Raw genomic sequence first — 15,635 nt, 5'->3', positions numbered from 1 at the left:
TAATTCTAGTATCATCAGACTGCTTCTTGAACCCAGCCTCAAGGAGAATAAAATTAATCACTAAAAAGATACTTTTTAGATACTTAGAAATGTTTAGAAATATCCTTTCCACAGATTTCTGAATTCCACATGAAAGATGGGGAGATATGAGCAGACTCAGTTTCCATGACTTCATTGGGGGTGAGCATTCCACTACTAAAATTATCTGGCCAAGGATTTTTTTTTGGAGGAGTGAATAGGAAGAGAGGCTGAGCTCTTGGTTCTTACCTTTAATGGCAGAGGTGACCACATCTTCTAAGATCTCCTTCACCACCTCCTGGGCACCATCATCAGTCCCTAAGCACACCCAAAGACAGAAACATGAACATGTGGGTATTTCCAGGGAAAGAATAGGAAGGGGGAGAAGGAGGTCACATCTCAGGAGGCAAAGGGGGCAAACAAGTCCTCTCCAAAGCCAAATCTGATTATATCAAAATAAATTAGTCCTCTGCAATCTGGAAACTCTTAGGCATCATCTGCTACAACTTTGGAGTTTCCCTCTGTGGATCACTCTTCCTTCCTCAAGCCCTCACCACCACCCCCAAGCTGTAGGCAGGAACTGGAGTTTACCCAGCTCAGCAGAGCAAAAGATAGAGCTTTCTCTTGTGCCTTCACCCTGGGCACCCCCGAGCCTTGGGGAGTGACATGCCCCCTGCTGTTTGCTTCCTTCACACTCAGAACATGCTCAGAACCCCAGAACTCAGCATGAGACTTCTAATGTGGTAGCTGAGGATTTATTACATTTGAAATCCAATTGTTCTGCCAACTGTTAACTGGTTAAGTGTTAACTGCTTAACCACTAAGAAGTCTGCTGTGTTTGGGCACCTGTGTGGCTTAGCAGTTGAGTGTCTGTCTTCGGATCAGGTCATGATCCCGGGGTCCTGAGATCTAGTCCCACATCAGGCTCCCTACAGGGAGCTTACTTCTCCCTCTACCTATGTCTCTGCTTCTCTCTCTGTGTGTCTTTCATGAATAAGTAACTAAAATCTTTAAAAAAGAAGTCTGCTGTGCTTAAGTTTCAAGCATGCTGTCAAAATGTTAAAAAACCAGGGCAACTCTCTTGGTCTTCTCCCTCTTTGGGAGCTTTGTACTCCACCATTCGATAAATTTTACCAAAAAAAAAAAAAAAAAGTTACAAAACCAAACCAAATTCTTGCAAGGTTCAGATCATGCTGCTAGTTTCCTGGGATGTCTAGTAGTCACCACCTGGCCATTACTAATTGGCCATCTCACAGACTCTATCCCTAAGCAAAATAAGAGGGTCACCGTGAATAGGTTCAGATAGAAGACACTCTTGCTGCCATTCCCTCCCTAGCCAGTAGGAGAGCCACCCCTGTGACACGCCAGTTATTAACTCATACCCTGAGTCCTTATAGAGCTCTCATATTGTTTTGGAAGAGGGTGTCTATATTTCCAGGCTATCCCAGCAGAAAGGGTGGCCGTGTGACCAAGTTCTAGCTAACAAGGGGTAAGCATAAATTACTGGGGATTGTAGGGGCTTCCGTGAAGCCTCTGTTAGGGAGGGACATGACTCAACTAGGAGTCCTTGAGTCCCACCCTCTTCCTCCTTCCTGCTAGAAGGACTGGACAGCATCTGGAACCATGAGGTAACCTGGAGGAAAAAAGTTGAATGCTAAGAACAATCAGGAAAAAATAAAAGGAATCTGAGACACATCCTCCCACACCCCTGTTTTCTGTCCAGTTTAGTAGAGACTATGGGGAATGGGAGTAGCTGGGGTAATAAGATGTATTCATTTGTTCATTCCATCAACAAACTGAGTGCCTGTGTGTTTGGCACTGTTCCAGGCACGTGGAATACATCACTGCTCAAAACAAAATCCTTATCCTCACGGTGCTTACATTCTAGCTAGGATAATAACTAACTGTGCTATGCTGTACACTACAGTGCTGGGGAAAAAGCAGAGTGGGAGAAGGCAGATGTGGAATTGGCAGGGACCAATGCAAACACATGGGGACAATAAAATGTGGCATGCCTGCTTCCCAGAGACTAGTGGTTGTGTCTGATGTCCAAGCACTTGGTAATATGCAAGAATACTAAAGGAAAAAAATCAGGGAAGAAAGCTGTTTGCTGTCACATTCCAACCACACACCAACATGGTTCCTCAACAGGAAGAAACACTTAGGCAATCTACTGTCACAAAATAAATGTCCATTAAATAGCTAACAGAGGTCGTAAACCTGAGCTGGAGCCGCCTGGCAAGGCATGTTATATCAAAAATAGGTCAGAAAGGAGGGGGGCCTAGAGGTATATTTTGCTATTTTTATAGAGTGTTGGTCTACGACAATTTTTGTTTTGTCCACAAAAAAATACTGCAATTCCTAAAGCAGAGGATCTGGGATTGCTAACATGGAAAACAGGTGCCCTTTATTCTATGGCACTGTCCCTACCACCTTTGCATCTGATTACCACCTTAACTATTTGCTCTTTTTCTTTAGCTATTTTTTTTTTTTAGATTTTATTTATTTATTCATGAGAGACACAGAGAGAGAGGCAGACATAGGCAGAGGGAGAAGCAGGCTCTCTGCAGGGAGCCCAATGCAGAACTCGATCCCAGGACCCTGGGATCATGACCTGAGCCAAAGGCAGACGCTCAACCCCTGAGCCACCCAAGCACCCTCTTTAACTTGTTTTTCTTTAAACAAAGACTTATTTGAAAGCTAATAATAGCCAACACACAGGTTCAAGTGCCAGACACTGCTCTCATTTAATTCTCACAAACCTGTAGAATAGGTACTAGCTGTGCCCCCATTTTAATGAAGAGGACCCTGAAGCTCAGAGAGGTTAAAGACTTCACTCAAGGTCACAGAGCTATTACTATAAGGTAGAGTCATGATCTGAAACAAGGCTGTCTGATCAGAATCTCCATATTGCCTGAAGGAGGATAACTTTGTTCTATTTTATATTTAAGAACAGCATTGTTTTTCCCCTTAAAGAATGAGATGCAAGAAGAAAAAACAAGATAAGAAATCCTTAAACAAATAGGTATTTGTGTACCTACAATAGCTACATTAGCTATATAAATCACCTACACTAATGTCTCATGCATGTTGAGAGTCAGAAAGTCAGAATCTTAAAAATCATCTTAACAAAAAAAGAAAATGGGAAGTGACAGCTTCTGGGCACAGGATTTCTTTTGGGTGTAATGAAAATGTTCTAAAATTGACTATGGTGACGACTGCACAACTCTGAATGTACTAAAAAATAATTGAATTGTACATTTTAAAAAGGTGAATTTATGGTACATGAACTATATCTCAATAAAGCTGTTGTTTTTCTTTTTTTAGATTTTATTTATTTATTCATGATAGACATAGAGAGAGAGAGGCAGAGACACAGGCAGAGGGAGAAGCAGGCTCCCTGCAGGGAGCTGGATGTGGGACTCGATCCCGGCCCCCTGGCCCGGGATCACGCCCTGGGCCGAAGGCAGGTGCTAAACCACTTAGCCACTCAGGGATCCCGTTTTGTTTTTTAACTGATTAAGAACAGCTGGGCAATGAGAAGGAGTGTGAATGGACAAATGAAGTGGGGTGCCTGAAGGAAGACTGCTGGCTGTGCCCCTAAATTCACATAAGCTAGAATGTCTCAGGCTCAAAATTCTCATTTTGTAAGTTTACACAGAGCAATTTAATCCATGTCTTTTTTTTTTTTTTTTTCAATTTATTTATTTATGATGGTCACAGAGAGAGAGAGAGGCAGAGACACAGGCAGAGGGAGAAGCAGGCTCCATGCACCGGGAGCCCGACGTGGGATTCGATCCCGGGTCTCCAGGATCGCGCCCTGGGCCAAAGGCAGGCGCCAAACCGCTGTGCCACCCAGGGATCCCAATTTAATCCATGTCTTGCACAGGCTGATAAGACTTATCAACTGTTTATTTATCAACTTGGGATGAAAAACTAGTAAAGGGAAAGAGATGTTCAAGTCTGGTGGTGAACTGTCTCCAACTAGACAAATTTCACTGGGAGTCAAATGATCCCAAGAAGACCATGGGGAGGGTTCTCAGTAAATTATTATTATTATTATTTAAATATTTTATCTATTTATTTAAGAAAGACACACAGAAAGAGGCAGAGACAGGCAGAGAGAGAAGCTCCCCATGGGGAGCCCAATGAGGGACTCAATCCCAGGACTCTGGGATCATGCCTTGAGCCAAAGGCAAATGCTCAACCACTGAGCCACCCAGGCATCCCCCTCAGTAAATTAAACAGGAAAACATAGGGACACCTGGGTGGAGCAGTTGGTTAAGCATCCGATTCTTGATTTCGGCTCGGGGTCCAGGGATGAAGCGTCAGGTGGGGCTCCATGCTCAGCACATCTGCTTGGGATTCTCTCTCCCTCTCCCTGCGCCCCTCCTGCTCTTGCACTCTCTCTAAATAGATATATAAATATTGTAAATAAAAATAAATAGGAAAATGTATGTTGAGTGCCCAGTTAGCAAGCACAGTGCCTGGCACAGTGACTGGTTAGTTAGGGGTGGCTCTAGGACAGTGATGACTAAAGGATGGACCCAGAGAAGGGCAGAGTGTGTTATCTCCACCACAGAGGCACTAGAGCCCTGGCCTCTCACTGGGCCTGGACAACCTGGATTCTAGCCCAGGGCACTGTGTCCCTGTGCTGGCACCTCCACCAACTCCCCTCTCGGGCTATCCTTTCTCCTTGGCTTCCGATGTTAATCAACCCCTTCTTCTGAAAAACCCATTTTCCCTTTAGAGCCACATCTTGAGAACCAGAAGCCACTCACTCTTTTTAAGGGTAACAGCATATTTCTGTTCCAACCCACTATTTGTGGTTTTGCTATTTGATTCTTACAGGCAATCTGATTCCCACATTCTTGGGAGAAGCCTCGCAGGGGGTACCAAGTATTGGCAACAAAATCCACAGCGATATACTAAGTGCAAATCACTGTTTTATAGCAGAATTTTAAGCTACTATGTTTTTGCAAACCTATCTTTTAGGGATCCCTGGGTGGCTCAGTGGTTGAGCATCTGCCTTTGGCCCAGTGTGTGATCCTGGAGTCATGGGGCTGAGTCCCACATCGGGCTCCCTGCATGGAGCCTGCTTCTTCCTCTGCCCCCCGCCCCCCCGTGTGTGTGTGTCTCTCATTAATAAATAAATAGATGATCTTAAAAAAAAAAAAAACCTACCTTTTAGAAGTCAAGCTCCCCACACACACAGTTCATTCAAAAAAATGTATTTATTGAGTGACTGCCATGAATGCTGGGCACCATGCCAGTGTTGAGAAAGTAGTGGTGAACAGAATGGTCTAGATCTCAGCCCGGGAATAACGAAACATAAACTCTCCAGCGATCTCAGGTAGTGATAAGCGCTAAGAAGAAAATAGAAGAGCTGATACAGCAGAAGTGTGGGAGCTGCAGAGAAAGTGATCAGGTTGAACTGAGAGACCCGAAGATAAATGGGAGGGATGGGGGAAGGGACAGGAAGTGCAAAGGCACCAGCAGCAAGCATGGCACTCTCAAGATAAACGCTGCTTACATATTGTGTGGTCGATAAGGGGAGAGAGGTGGGCAAGGGGCCAGGTCACACAGGGCTTTGAGGCCATGGGGCAAGGTGGGCACAGGCTTCACTCTGAATGGGATGTGATGGGACATTACCAAAAGGGTTTAAGCACAGGGGAGCTGTGATCTAATTCATGCTTTTAAAAGCTCACTCTGGCTGCCATGTAGAAAATGGGCTGTAGTAGAAGCACTCTGACGCAGCCAGAGAGGCATTTTTATCTGCACAGCTATGCTTACTACGTACCATGTGGTTTTTATTTATTTATTTATTAATGAGAGACAGAGAAAGAGAGACAAAGAGAGAAACAGAGAGAGAGAGAGGCAGAGGGAGAAGCAGACTCCATGCAGGGAGCCCGATGTGGGACTCGATCCAGGGACTCCAGAATCATGCCCTGGGCCAAAGGCAGACGCTAAACCGCTGAGCCACCCAGGGATTCCCCCTTGTACCATGTGTTTAAATACTAATATTTATTGACTGACCATAGCCTGATAAGGGTTACAATAAAAACCTGGTTCTTGCCCTGAGAGTTTAAGAAAGTGAAGATGGCAAGAGATCTATAGGGTGGGCCAGGAGTTTTTTTTTTTTTTTTTAATTTTTTAAATTTACTTATGATAGTCACACAGAGAGAGAGAGAGAGGCAGAGACACAGGCAGAGGGAGAAGCAGGCTCCATGCACCGGGAGCCCGACGTGGAATTCGATCCCGGGTCTCCAGGATCGCGCCCTGGGCCAAAGGCAGGCGCCAAATCGCTGCGCCACCCAGGGATCCCTGGGCCAGGAGTTTATGAGCACCTTCCCTGAGACACGGGACCTTCCCTGAGACATTGAAGATAGCAACTCTGTGATCACCTAGAGACACGTGCCATTTTTGGTGGCAACTCTTTTTGTCCTTTCCTTGAGTAAGCTGATATAGAATAACCTTCCAGCAACAGCACTTGGTCTGCTCCTGTGTCTGCCAAGCATGCTGATAAATAACAGAGGAACACAAGCTGCTCACACATGTGTCCTCTCACAGAACATACTACCAACAGAAACTGCTGTCAATAATGGGACAAAAGAGACAAGATAAAGTATAAAGATGAGTCAGATACTTCATGAAGATCAAGCAGCTAGAGTAAAGAATTATTACACAAAAATCACTTGGGAAGGTATAGTCCTGGGGAAAAAAAATGAATTTGAGAACTAATTTGTACAAATTGCCCAGGGAAACATGCAAACATTCTGAAATAATCTTATGATAACCAATGCACCATTTCTTGCCTAATGTTTTAAGACTATAGTCAGGTGTGGGATATCTCTTTCATTTAAAAACAAACAAAGGGGATCCCTGGGTGGCGCAGCGGTTTAGCGCCTGCCTTTGGCCCAGGGCGCGATCCTGGAGACCCGGGATCGAGTCCCACATCGGGCTCCCGGTGCATGGAGCCTGCTTCTCCCTCTGCCTGTGTCTCTGCCTCATTCTCTCTGTCTCTGTGACTATCACAAATAAAAAAAAATTAAAAAAAAAAAAATAAAAATAAAAATAAAAACAAACAAAACTGGGGCAGCCCGGGTGGCTCAGTGGTTTAGCGCTGCCTTCAGTCCAGGGCATGATCCTGGAGACCCGGGATCGAGTCCCATGTCAGGCTCCCAGCATGGAGCCTGCTTCTCCCTCTACCTGTGTCTCTGTCTCTCTGCCCCTCTCTCTGTGTCTATTTCTGTATCTCTCATGAATAAATAAAATCTTTAAAATAAATACAAACAAAAATATGTAATGTGCTAGGTCACAGAAGGAAACAAAGCTATCTGTCTGTCCACTGTCATGGCCACCCACCCACACACCTTCTTGCACAGATGTCTATGAGTAGCCACCAACTGCCAGGTTGTAGGCAAGATGCAGAGATCCCGTGTATGCGCAACAGAGGGGGTCCCCTTGTCTTCCTCAGGGCAGATAAACATTGAGCGACTGACTACCCAAACAACTACTGGGAGATAAATACCCCAAACTGAGCCCACTGCACTGAAACTGACATCAAGAAGTAGGAGCTTGCTGCATTCCAAGAACTATTTAGAGAAAACCACACAGCTGACACAGGACATTAGACATCATGCTTTGCTGGCTGTGTTCCTCAAAAGAAGAGCGACAAGGAAGGCGGAAGGGCGAGAAATAGACAAGCTGCTATCCGAGGTTTCCTGCAGATGTTAGCAGGCCCCCTGAACTGCCCCTCAGACACAGATGGATCCCTCACATGGCGTGAAAGGAACATTGCCCAGGGTGTACCTGACAGCGATAGGTCTCTTTCTCTGGGTGCGTCTCCATTCTCTGAGCTCACTTTTCCAGAACCACTCTTGGCATGTTCACCGTTGGTTAAATCTGTCTTTTCGGGAGTCGTCGGTTTGCTCTGGGCCTGGCTCTGCTTCAAATGACTGAACTTTGGGGACACTGTTGCAGCTTGGATCACGGGGGACTGGGGTTTTGACTGGATTGGTTTTTCCAACTCTCTGGCCTCCTGCAACTAAAAGGCAACAACAAAGGGATTCAATCTAAATATTCCCAGTATCGGTGCACCTGGGTGGCTCAGTCGGTGGAGTGTGTGACTCTTGATGTCAGGGTTGTGGGTTCGAGCCCCATGCTGGGTGTAGAGATTACTTAAAAATAATAAAATCTTAAAAAAAAAATTGGTCCCAGCATTTTGAGAAGGACCAGAAAATATGTCAGCCTGAAGGATAACATTTTAAACAGAAGAATAGCACTTTAAATAGGAGATAAATTGTTTTGGCAAACTCAAAACAAATTGTGAATGCTGATTCCAAAACCCAAGCTAGATTTTCTCTCTTTTTAAAGCATGAACAAAAACAGAATTCAGAGGAAGAAGGGATACACTTTAAAATGAAACCATTCACACATCGGTTGTGTCGTGCACCCCGCAGCTGATGACTGCCACCACTCACCACTTGGTTTTCCATGCGTGTGAAAATGACGTTCAGCATCTGAGTGAGGGTAGCCTTGGCAGTGGTTTGATTGATGAGATTTTTGCTGGCCAAATAGATATTGTAACATGTCCTCACTGTCTGCAGGATAGTGCCCTCATGAATTTCAATGTGTGGGGATGTCACCGCTGTCAGAAGAGCCTAGAACAGAAATCCACAACCTTCACACCTTCACAAACGTCCACCTGCCTCCCATCCTCCCACAGCCAAACTTTTCTACAGGGTTTGGCTTTGTTTTGGTTTGGTTCTGTAAATTTTAAGATGGCTCTGCAAACCAAGACTCCCTATTGCTCTGAGTTTAAAGGTATTAACTCCATAAAATCCAGATTTTTTTGCTGTAATTAAGCTGTGTTGAAGAGGGCTTTCTACCAGGATACTTTTTTAAAAGCCAAAAATACAGACAGTTCTCTCAGGAAGGAAACTGCTCTAACTTGATCTCACCTTTATTAATCACAAAATATACAGGTTTTGATAGGCAGTCAGTGTCCCGGTTCCCTGGAGGGTTTTCAGGAGAGCTTCAGGAGTGGCTAACGTGGAGCCATCTGGCACAAAGCTAATACAGTGAGGACTTCAGATCTGGAATGCTGACTATAGCCATCCCGATCTATTCTCCCTACAAGCAGACGGTACTACCACATGCCAAACCACTTCTGGCAGCAGAAATGGAACAGGGAAATGGAATTAGGGGTAGGTGGGAGGGGACAGGACAAGATGACAAGGGGCAGACTGATATAAGATTATCAAGGGCCCACTGAGAAATGGCAGACTGGGAATCCATAATTTCAAGGAGAAAGACCGGAGGATTTCAAGCTGATTCAATTGACAAGCAATTTACATTGTTATTAGGGGAACTGTTTACTTTGAAAACACACCTGGTTCCACTTTTCTTGTCTCAGTCTGTGCTAATAAATTCTGACACTTAACAAAAGATCTAAGTGATACTTACACTCTGTTGTTCCAGTTCAGCACCACCTGAGACAACTAACACATGGTAAATTAGAAACCCAAATTCCCAAAGGAGACTAGCTTTCTTATTTAAAAATCCAGACCAGGCAAACAAACAGAAATACCTTAATTATTTGTAACTGAACTCCTTCATCGGTCTGAGGGCCCTGAAAACAGTTGCAAATGGTTTCAACGATCCTGTCGATGAGCCGCTTCCCTGGGGCTCCACTGTCAGGGGCATTGCCGGTGATGTGCCCATATGCGATGAGTTTCTAAAGACAGAAAGAGATGAAAAGTTTCTACCTGGCCAGGACTGAGGCTGCCTGTGGCAGCAAAAGACAGGCAGTAAAGTTTGGCCTTAACATCCGGTTCCCACAGATCCTTCTGCTCTCCTGGGGCATGATAGGCACAGCTATCTTCTGGGTGCACCGTTCACCCTGTCTCCCACGGCAGAAGAGCTCCAGCATGGTGAAAGGCTGTCCAACGCAATGGGCAAGGTGTAGAACAGTGGCCAGTACACAACCACAAGTGTAAGAAATTGAGGGACTAAAACTTGTACATAATAGAGACAGGAAGTAGTCAGCAGTTGCCCAGAGCTGGGGGGTGGTTAGAGGGAAATAGGGAATAACTGCTGATGACCCAGGGTCTCTTTCCGAGGTGACAAAGATGGTCTACAACTAGATTGTGGAGATGGATGCACAACACTGTCAGGTACCAAAAATCACTAAATTGTACACTTTCAGTGGGTGATTTGTATGCATCTGAATTAAATTGTGAGCCGTTAAAAAACCATATATGTGTGTGTGTATACACGCATATATATGTATAAATATATACACACACACATAAATTCTTTTTAAAACGAAAGATACAAGGAAAGACACATAAGAAACTGATAATTTATTCTGCTAGAGGGGGAACTCAGTTCTGCACCTATGTTACCAAATGTGTATCAACCTGGCTGGTGAAGAGGTGAGGCGCTGCTTGGGCCACACCCTCTTGGTTGGGCTACACACTGGCTTGGACATGGGCTGCCTTTCAGAGACTGGTGCCACCTCACTTAGGACCTGGATTTCACTGTGGGGAATCTGAAAGCTGGAAAGGAAGTCAAAGGTCAGGGGCAGGAGGATTTCCAAGCCTGGCTGAGATTCTGAATCACCTGAGGGAGCCCATTACAAATACAGATTCCCAGACCTCATTGCAGACCTATTGAATCAGAATTTCTGGGATAGAGCCTGGTAATCAGTGTTTTTCTCCAAGTAATCTAGGTTATTCTGATGGCTAAGCAGATAAAAGAATCACTCATCTCACATAACCCCTCTACGATATGTGAATTCTAAGGCATTCTCTGCTTCCACTGACTTAAAGACTCTTTAAAATGCTGTTCTTTACCCTTTTTGGTTCCTAATTTGTCATATCCCTACCTCTACACAAAGTGACACAAGGACCTGAGGTTATCTATGGTGCCACCAGTACTGTGCTAGGAAGACCTGCTACTCTGCAGAGGCCCGACTCTTGTTCCTCAATAGCCTTCCCCATCAGTAGCTGTGGAAACACTTCCATCCAGTAAGCAGGAAAAAACAGGTTAAGAGAGAATGGCTGAGAGTAGAACATGATACTGTCAGATCGTGTGACTGAATGAACAGGAGAGCCCTGCACACCCTCTGCCAATCAAGTCCAACCCCAGAGGTCACCAGACAGGGGCAAGGGGGGGCAGCAGGAGTGGGGAGGGTGCAGAGGGTGGGGGTGGTGCTGAAATGTGTTTCTGAAAAACAGCTCACGATGCCCTTTACCTTAACCCCCTCCCTGCTGCTAGACATGCAGGCTTCCGAAGTGGGCAGTGCTGGCTACCTGGTAAGGGAACTCTGGTTTTTGACACTGCTTATGCCTTACTCCTAATGGATGCATAACCCCATCTGGAGCACCAGATTATAAGTGGGATGGTTATGAACTAAAATGTGAATGTGGAAAAGTAGGCCCTGTAGAACTCAACAATGATGCTGCAAAGTAAGGATGGAGGTGAATTACTAGATGTTTAATTTAAATACGAAAAGGATTGGAAGTATTCTCTTTCCTCTATAGACTCCTGAGAGGTCACCTTCCCCTTCTAGCTTAACAGGGTTTTAAGCATAACTTTACTTCCTTGCCTGTGCAGTGATATGGCGCAAGAAGACAGCAGAATTCCCATGTCCTTGGGTATTTCTAGCTCTGCCTTCTTAGCCCTCCTTACTGATTCTTCTCATGGGGTTTATATCTTCCAAAGCCAAAAGTCCTGGCTGGGGTCTCCAGGGCCCTGTCTGATTTGGAGACATCTTAAAATGAGCAAGTTGCAGTGATAATGCACAGCATTATCTCATTTTGGAAAATAAAAACTGTATGACTGTGTGTGTGTGTTTAGATATTTTTGCAAATGCATAGGAAAAAGCCTGGAAACAGAGGTCCAACAGCATGAGTATGCTTGGCAAGCTTACTCAAGAGAACAAAGTGTTTTGCACAGTGAGTGGAGTGGAAAGTTACTGGCAGGTCTAAGAAAAGGATTAACATGATGTGATACATTTCTAAAGGATCCCTCCAGTGCCTGTGTGGAGAACAGGCTGGAGGGCAACAGGAGTAGAAGCAGGGGACCAGTGAGGAGACTACTGCATTGTTCAGAAGGGAGATGCTAGTGGCTTGGACTCAGGGAGGGTGACATAGATGGAGGGTAGAAACTCTTGCTTTATTCCTTGTTGATGCAAAAATATGAGAAGAGGGCAGAGGAAGGAGGCCTGTAGGCAGCTGGTCCACTGACCCTTGTGTCCAAGGAGGCTACCCGCACAGGGTGTTCACTGTTACCCTATTTGTCAATGTCTCTCTATAGGGGAAGGGATAAATAAAATGATGGCATAATATATCATTCATCAGTCAAAAGGATGTATGTAGCCATGTAACTACACCTTAAAAACACTGAATGCAAAAAGCAAGCTGCAGAACACCTGAAACTTACATAATGTATGTCAACTATAGTTCAATAACAAAAACTTTAAAATACTTTTTTTTTAAAAAAAAAAGGATGCAAATAAATTAGGGAAATTTGTCAAATTCATAAAATAAAATCTGCCACCCATAGGCAAGAAAAAATGAACAATAAAGGAAAAAAATATACTACCTACACAGGCAACTGGGTTTGGGGGTAGTGGTCCAAGGGACTTCAGCTTTATCTGTAAAGTTCTAAAAAATTTTTTAATAGAGAATATAGTCATGTACAGCTTTTATAATTACAAATGGATTTTAAAATGTGCCTAATGGGGATCCCTAGGTGGCTCAGTGGTTTAGCGCCTGCCTTTGGCCCAGGGATCCCGGAGTCCCAGGATCAAGTCCCACATCAGGCTCCCTGCATGGAGGCTGCTTCTCCCTCTGCCTGTGTCTCTGCCTCTCTCTCTCTCTCTCTTTCTCTCTCTGTGTCTCTCATGAATAAATTAAAATAATAATAATAAATAAAATGTGCTTAAAAAATCTAAAGTTTTCTAGAAATAAGAACTGAAAGACAATGCTTGTGGACAGCTGAGACTAGTGGTTTCCTATAGTCCTCACTGGGACATAGAAAATATTGCAACTCTATTCCTATTTTTTTTTAAATCTCATCTTTTTAAAAGTTCTATTTTTGAATGTTTTATAATATATGTAATAACAGTAGTATATGTACATAATCTCACCACTGAAGAAACATGAATATATTAGGATAGTCTCAAAAAAATTTGGCTACTGACATGGGCCCAGGGAAAGGGAATCTTGGAGACCTTGGAGATTATGCAGTGAGTAAGGTAAGAATGAACTTAATGCCTCTCCCCCGGCGGGAGTGGATAGTGGGGAGTGGGGGGTGTGCATTAGACCAGGTGCTGAAGTGAAAGAATAAAGAGAATCTTTATCTTTTGGTAGAAGTGAGCAGCAAGAAAACTTTCTAGGTTTCTCCCAGTGGGGAGAGGGAACTCTAACTGTGCTCAGTACAAACCAACAAAGAAGCACCCTTACCACCCCATCACCTCTCCAAGCTCAAAGAAGGATGCTCTTAAATGCCCAGGGCAGAATGTGGAAGTGTCTGCAGCTGGCTTCAATTCTGCCCAAACCAACCTTTGCCCCTAGACATTGGCCTTCCATTTCTAAGACGGAAGTCAGTTCTCCCACACTGGGAAAAGCCAGTCAAACAAGCTTTACAAGGACAACCTCCCAAGAGGAAATGAAATTTTTTATTCAGCATTCCAGGGAGTGCTGGGTTACTTTCTAATGTCCTAAAAAGGACAACACATCTTGCATTTTGTAATATTAACCAAAGAAATTCGTGTGTACCTACTAAATCACAGAGAACATCCATTCTTAAAAAAAAAAAAAAAAAAAAAAGAAAAAAAAGAGCTAACTGTATGTCATAGGCTCAATATACTTTTACATTTACAGCTCAAGTCAGGACAGTGGCCTGAAGTAGAGCAGGATGTCAGTGTTTCCATTCCAGAGTTCCAGAAACAGACTATTTCCAGGAAAATATACAACATAAAATATAAACCGCGTATTTTTAATCAAAAAGACAGAAACACAGAGTAATAGTTAAGAGTGGTGGTCAGCAACCTTTTTCTGCAAAGAACCCAATTTTTAGGCTTGCAAGTCCTATGGTCTCTGTTTCAACAACTCAACTCAGCAGTAGTAGTGGGAAAGCAGCCAAAGATAATAAACAATGAGCACAGCTGTTGTTATGGACAAAATGTTGGTGTCCCCCTGTTCCTATGTTGAAGCCCTACCTCCCAACGAGATGGTCTTAGGAGGCAAGGCCTTTGGGAGGTGATTAGGTTTAGATAAGATGATGAAGGCTGGGGTCCTCATGATGGGATCAGTGCCCTAGGAGAGACTGAAGATCTACTGCGCTCTCTCTGCCATGTGAGGACACAGCTAAGTACTCGGCCATTTACAAACCAGGAAGAGAAGAGGGCTCTTACCCAGAACTAAATTGGCTGGCATCTTGATCTTGCACTCCCTAGCCTGCAGACCTGAGGGAAATAAGTATCTCCTGCTTAAGTCACCCAGTCTGTGGTATTGTTATTATCGCATGGCTAGATTAAGACCGCTGTGTTCCAATAAAACTTTATTTACAAGAGCAGGTGGCAGGCCAGATTTTGCTTATATTTATAGTTTAAGAACCCCTGGTTAAGAATTTAGATGAGGTGGGCAGAGTCCTAGATACCTGCCCCATTCCACCAATTCCTGGGGCAGGGGCAGCTTGGTAGGGCGGTCACTTTATTCTCTAAGCCTCTGCCCCCTCAATTCGGAATGAAGATGAGTTAAGTAACCAGAATATTGCTGGGAAGATTAAACACAATACTCTGGACAGAGCACTGAGCACAGGGGCCAGCAAAGGCCAAGGACTCAAGACACATTGGCCACTGTTCTTAGTACATTGGTAATGTTAACTGTCAGCACCAGCTTCAGAACTAAACAGTAAGATGAGAAGAAAACAACTAAAATTAAACTTATGCCAAATTTCCTCAGAAAATTTCACAGCAACAAATATTTTAGGATAGGAAGAGGACTTGGGCCTGCCATTTAAGAATTCTTGGCTCATTATATGTTTCACATAGGACAATCTGTACAGAATTATACTGAATGAGAAAATGGCTTTTCATTTGGAAGAACCACTTCTGTGAAGAAACTGTCACCAACTTTCAAGTACAGATATATCAAAGAAGGGAGATTAATAGAGTAAATATTAGACTGGAGATGCCAAAAACGTGGCATGCCCACCGCCACTTGGCAGTCCTGTGCCTTAGCAGATATAACCAATCGATTATGGTACTTTCTCAAGAAACCCAGATGAAGCTTCAGATAGCTTTTCAACACAGCTTCTGAGCAATCATAATATAGAACCTATTCACTATGCCTGTTCTAGAAAGTATTGGTAAACTGTGGACCTCTGGATGTAATTTTTTAATTTACCAAGCTTTTTTCATTGATGTGTAGGTTGCCTGCTGGGGTTAAGAATAGAAATGAGGTAACCAGAAACCTCAGGAGTAGATCTTAAGAAAAAAATACAAGAATGCTGGACCAGGAAATTAAGAAACTCAAGTTGTAGTCCTGTTTCTGTCTTTCATACCTGCATATTACTGGACAAGTCATCTTAACTTCCCTACT

The 15,635-nt window shown here is 43.9% G+C and overlaps 1 protein-coding gene across 5 annotated transcripts in view; it reads right to left on the bottom strand.

Moving 5' to 3' along the window:
- Positions 1 to 15,635, bottom strand: part of ARFGEF2 (ADP ribosylation factor guanine nucleotide exchange factor 2) — a 95,962-nt gene that overhangs the window by 65,608 nt on the left and 14,719 nt on the right. For all 5 annotated transcript variants that reach the window (XM_038572544.1, XM_038572543.1, XM_038572546.1 and 2 more), the window contains exons 4-7: positions 9,611 to 9,757; positions 8,502 to 8,681; positions 7,831 to 8,065; positions 268 to 336 (exon numbers count right to left, since the gene is read on the bottom strand). In XM_038572544.1, coding sequence (XP_038428472.1) covers positions 268 to 336; positions 7,831 to 8,065; positions 8,502 to 8,681; positions 9,611 to 9,757 — 631 coding nt within the window. The remainder of the gene's footprint in view (positions 1 to 267; positions 337 to 7,830; positions 8,066 to 8,501; positions 8,682 to 9,610; positions 9,758 to 15,635) is intronic.

Source organism: Canis lupus, chromosome 24 (genome assembly GCF_011100685.1).
Source record: "Canis lupus familiaris isolate Mischka breed German Shepherd chromosome 24, alternate assembly UU_Cfam_GSD_1.0, whole genome shotgun sequence".
NCBI lineage: Eukaryota > Metazoa > Chordata > Mammalia > Carnivora > Canidae > Canis > Canis lupus.
The sequence above is the reverse complement of the archived record's forward strand: the minus strand, read 5'-3'. Positions and strand labels throughout refer to the sequence as shown.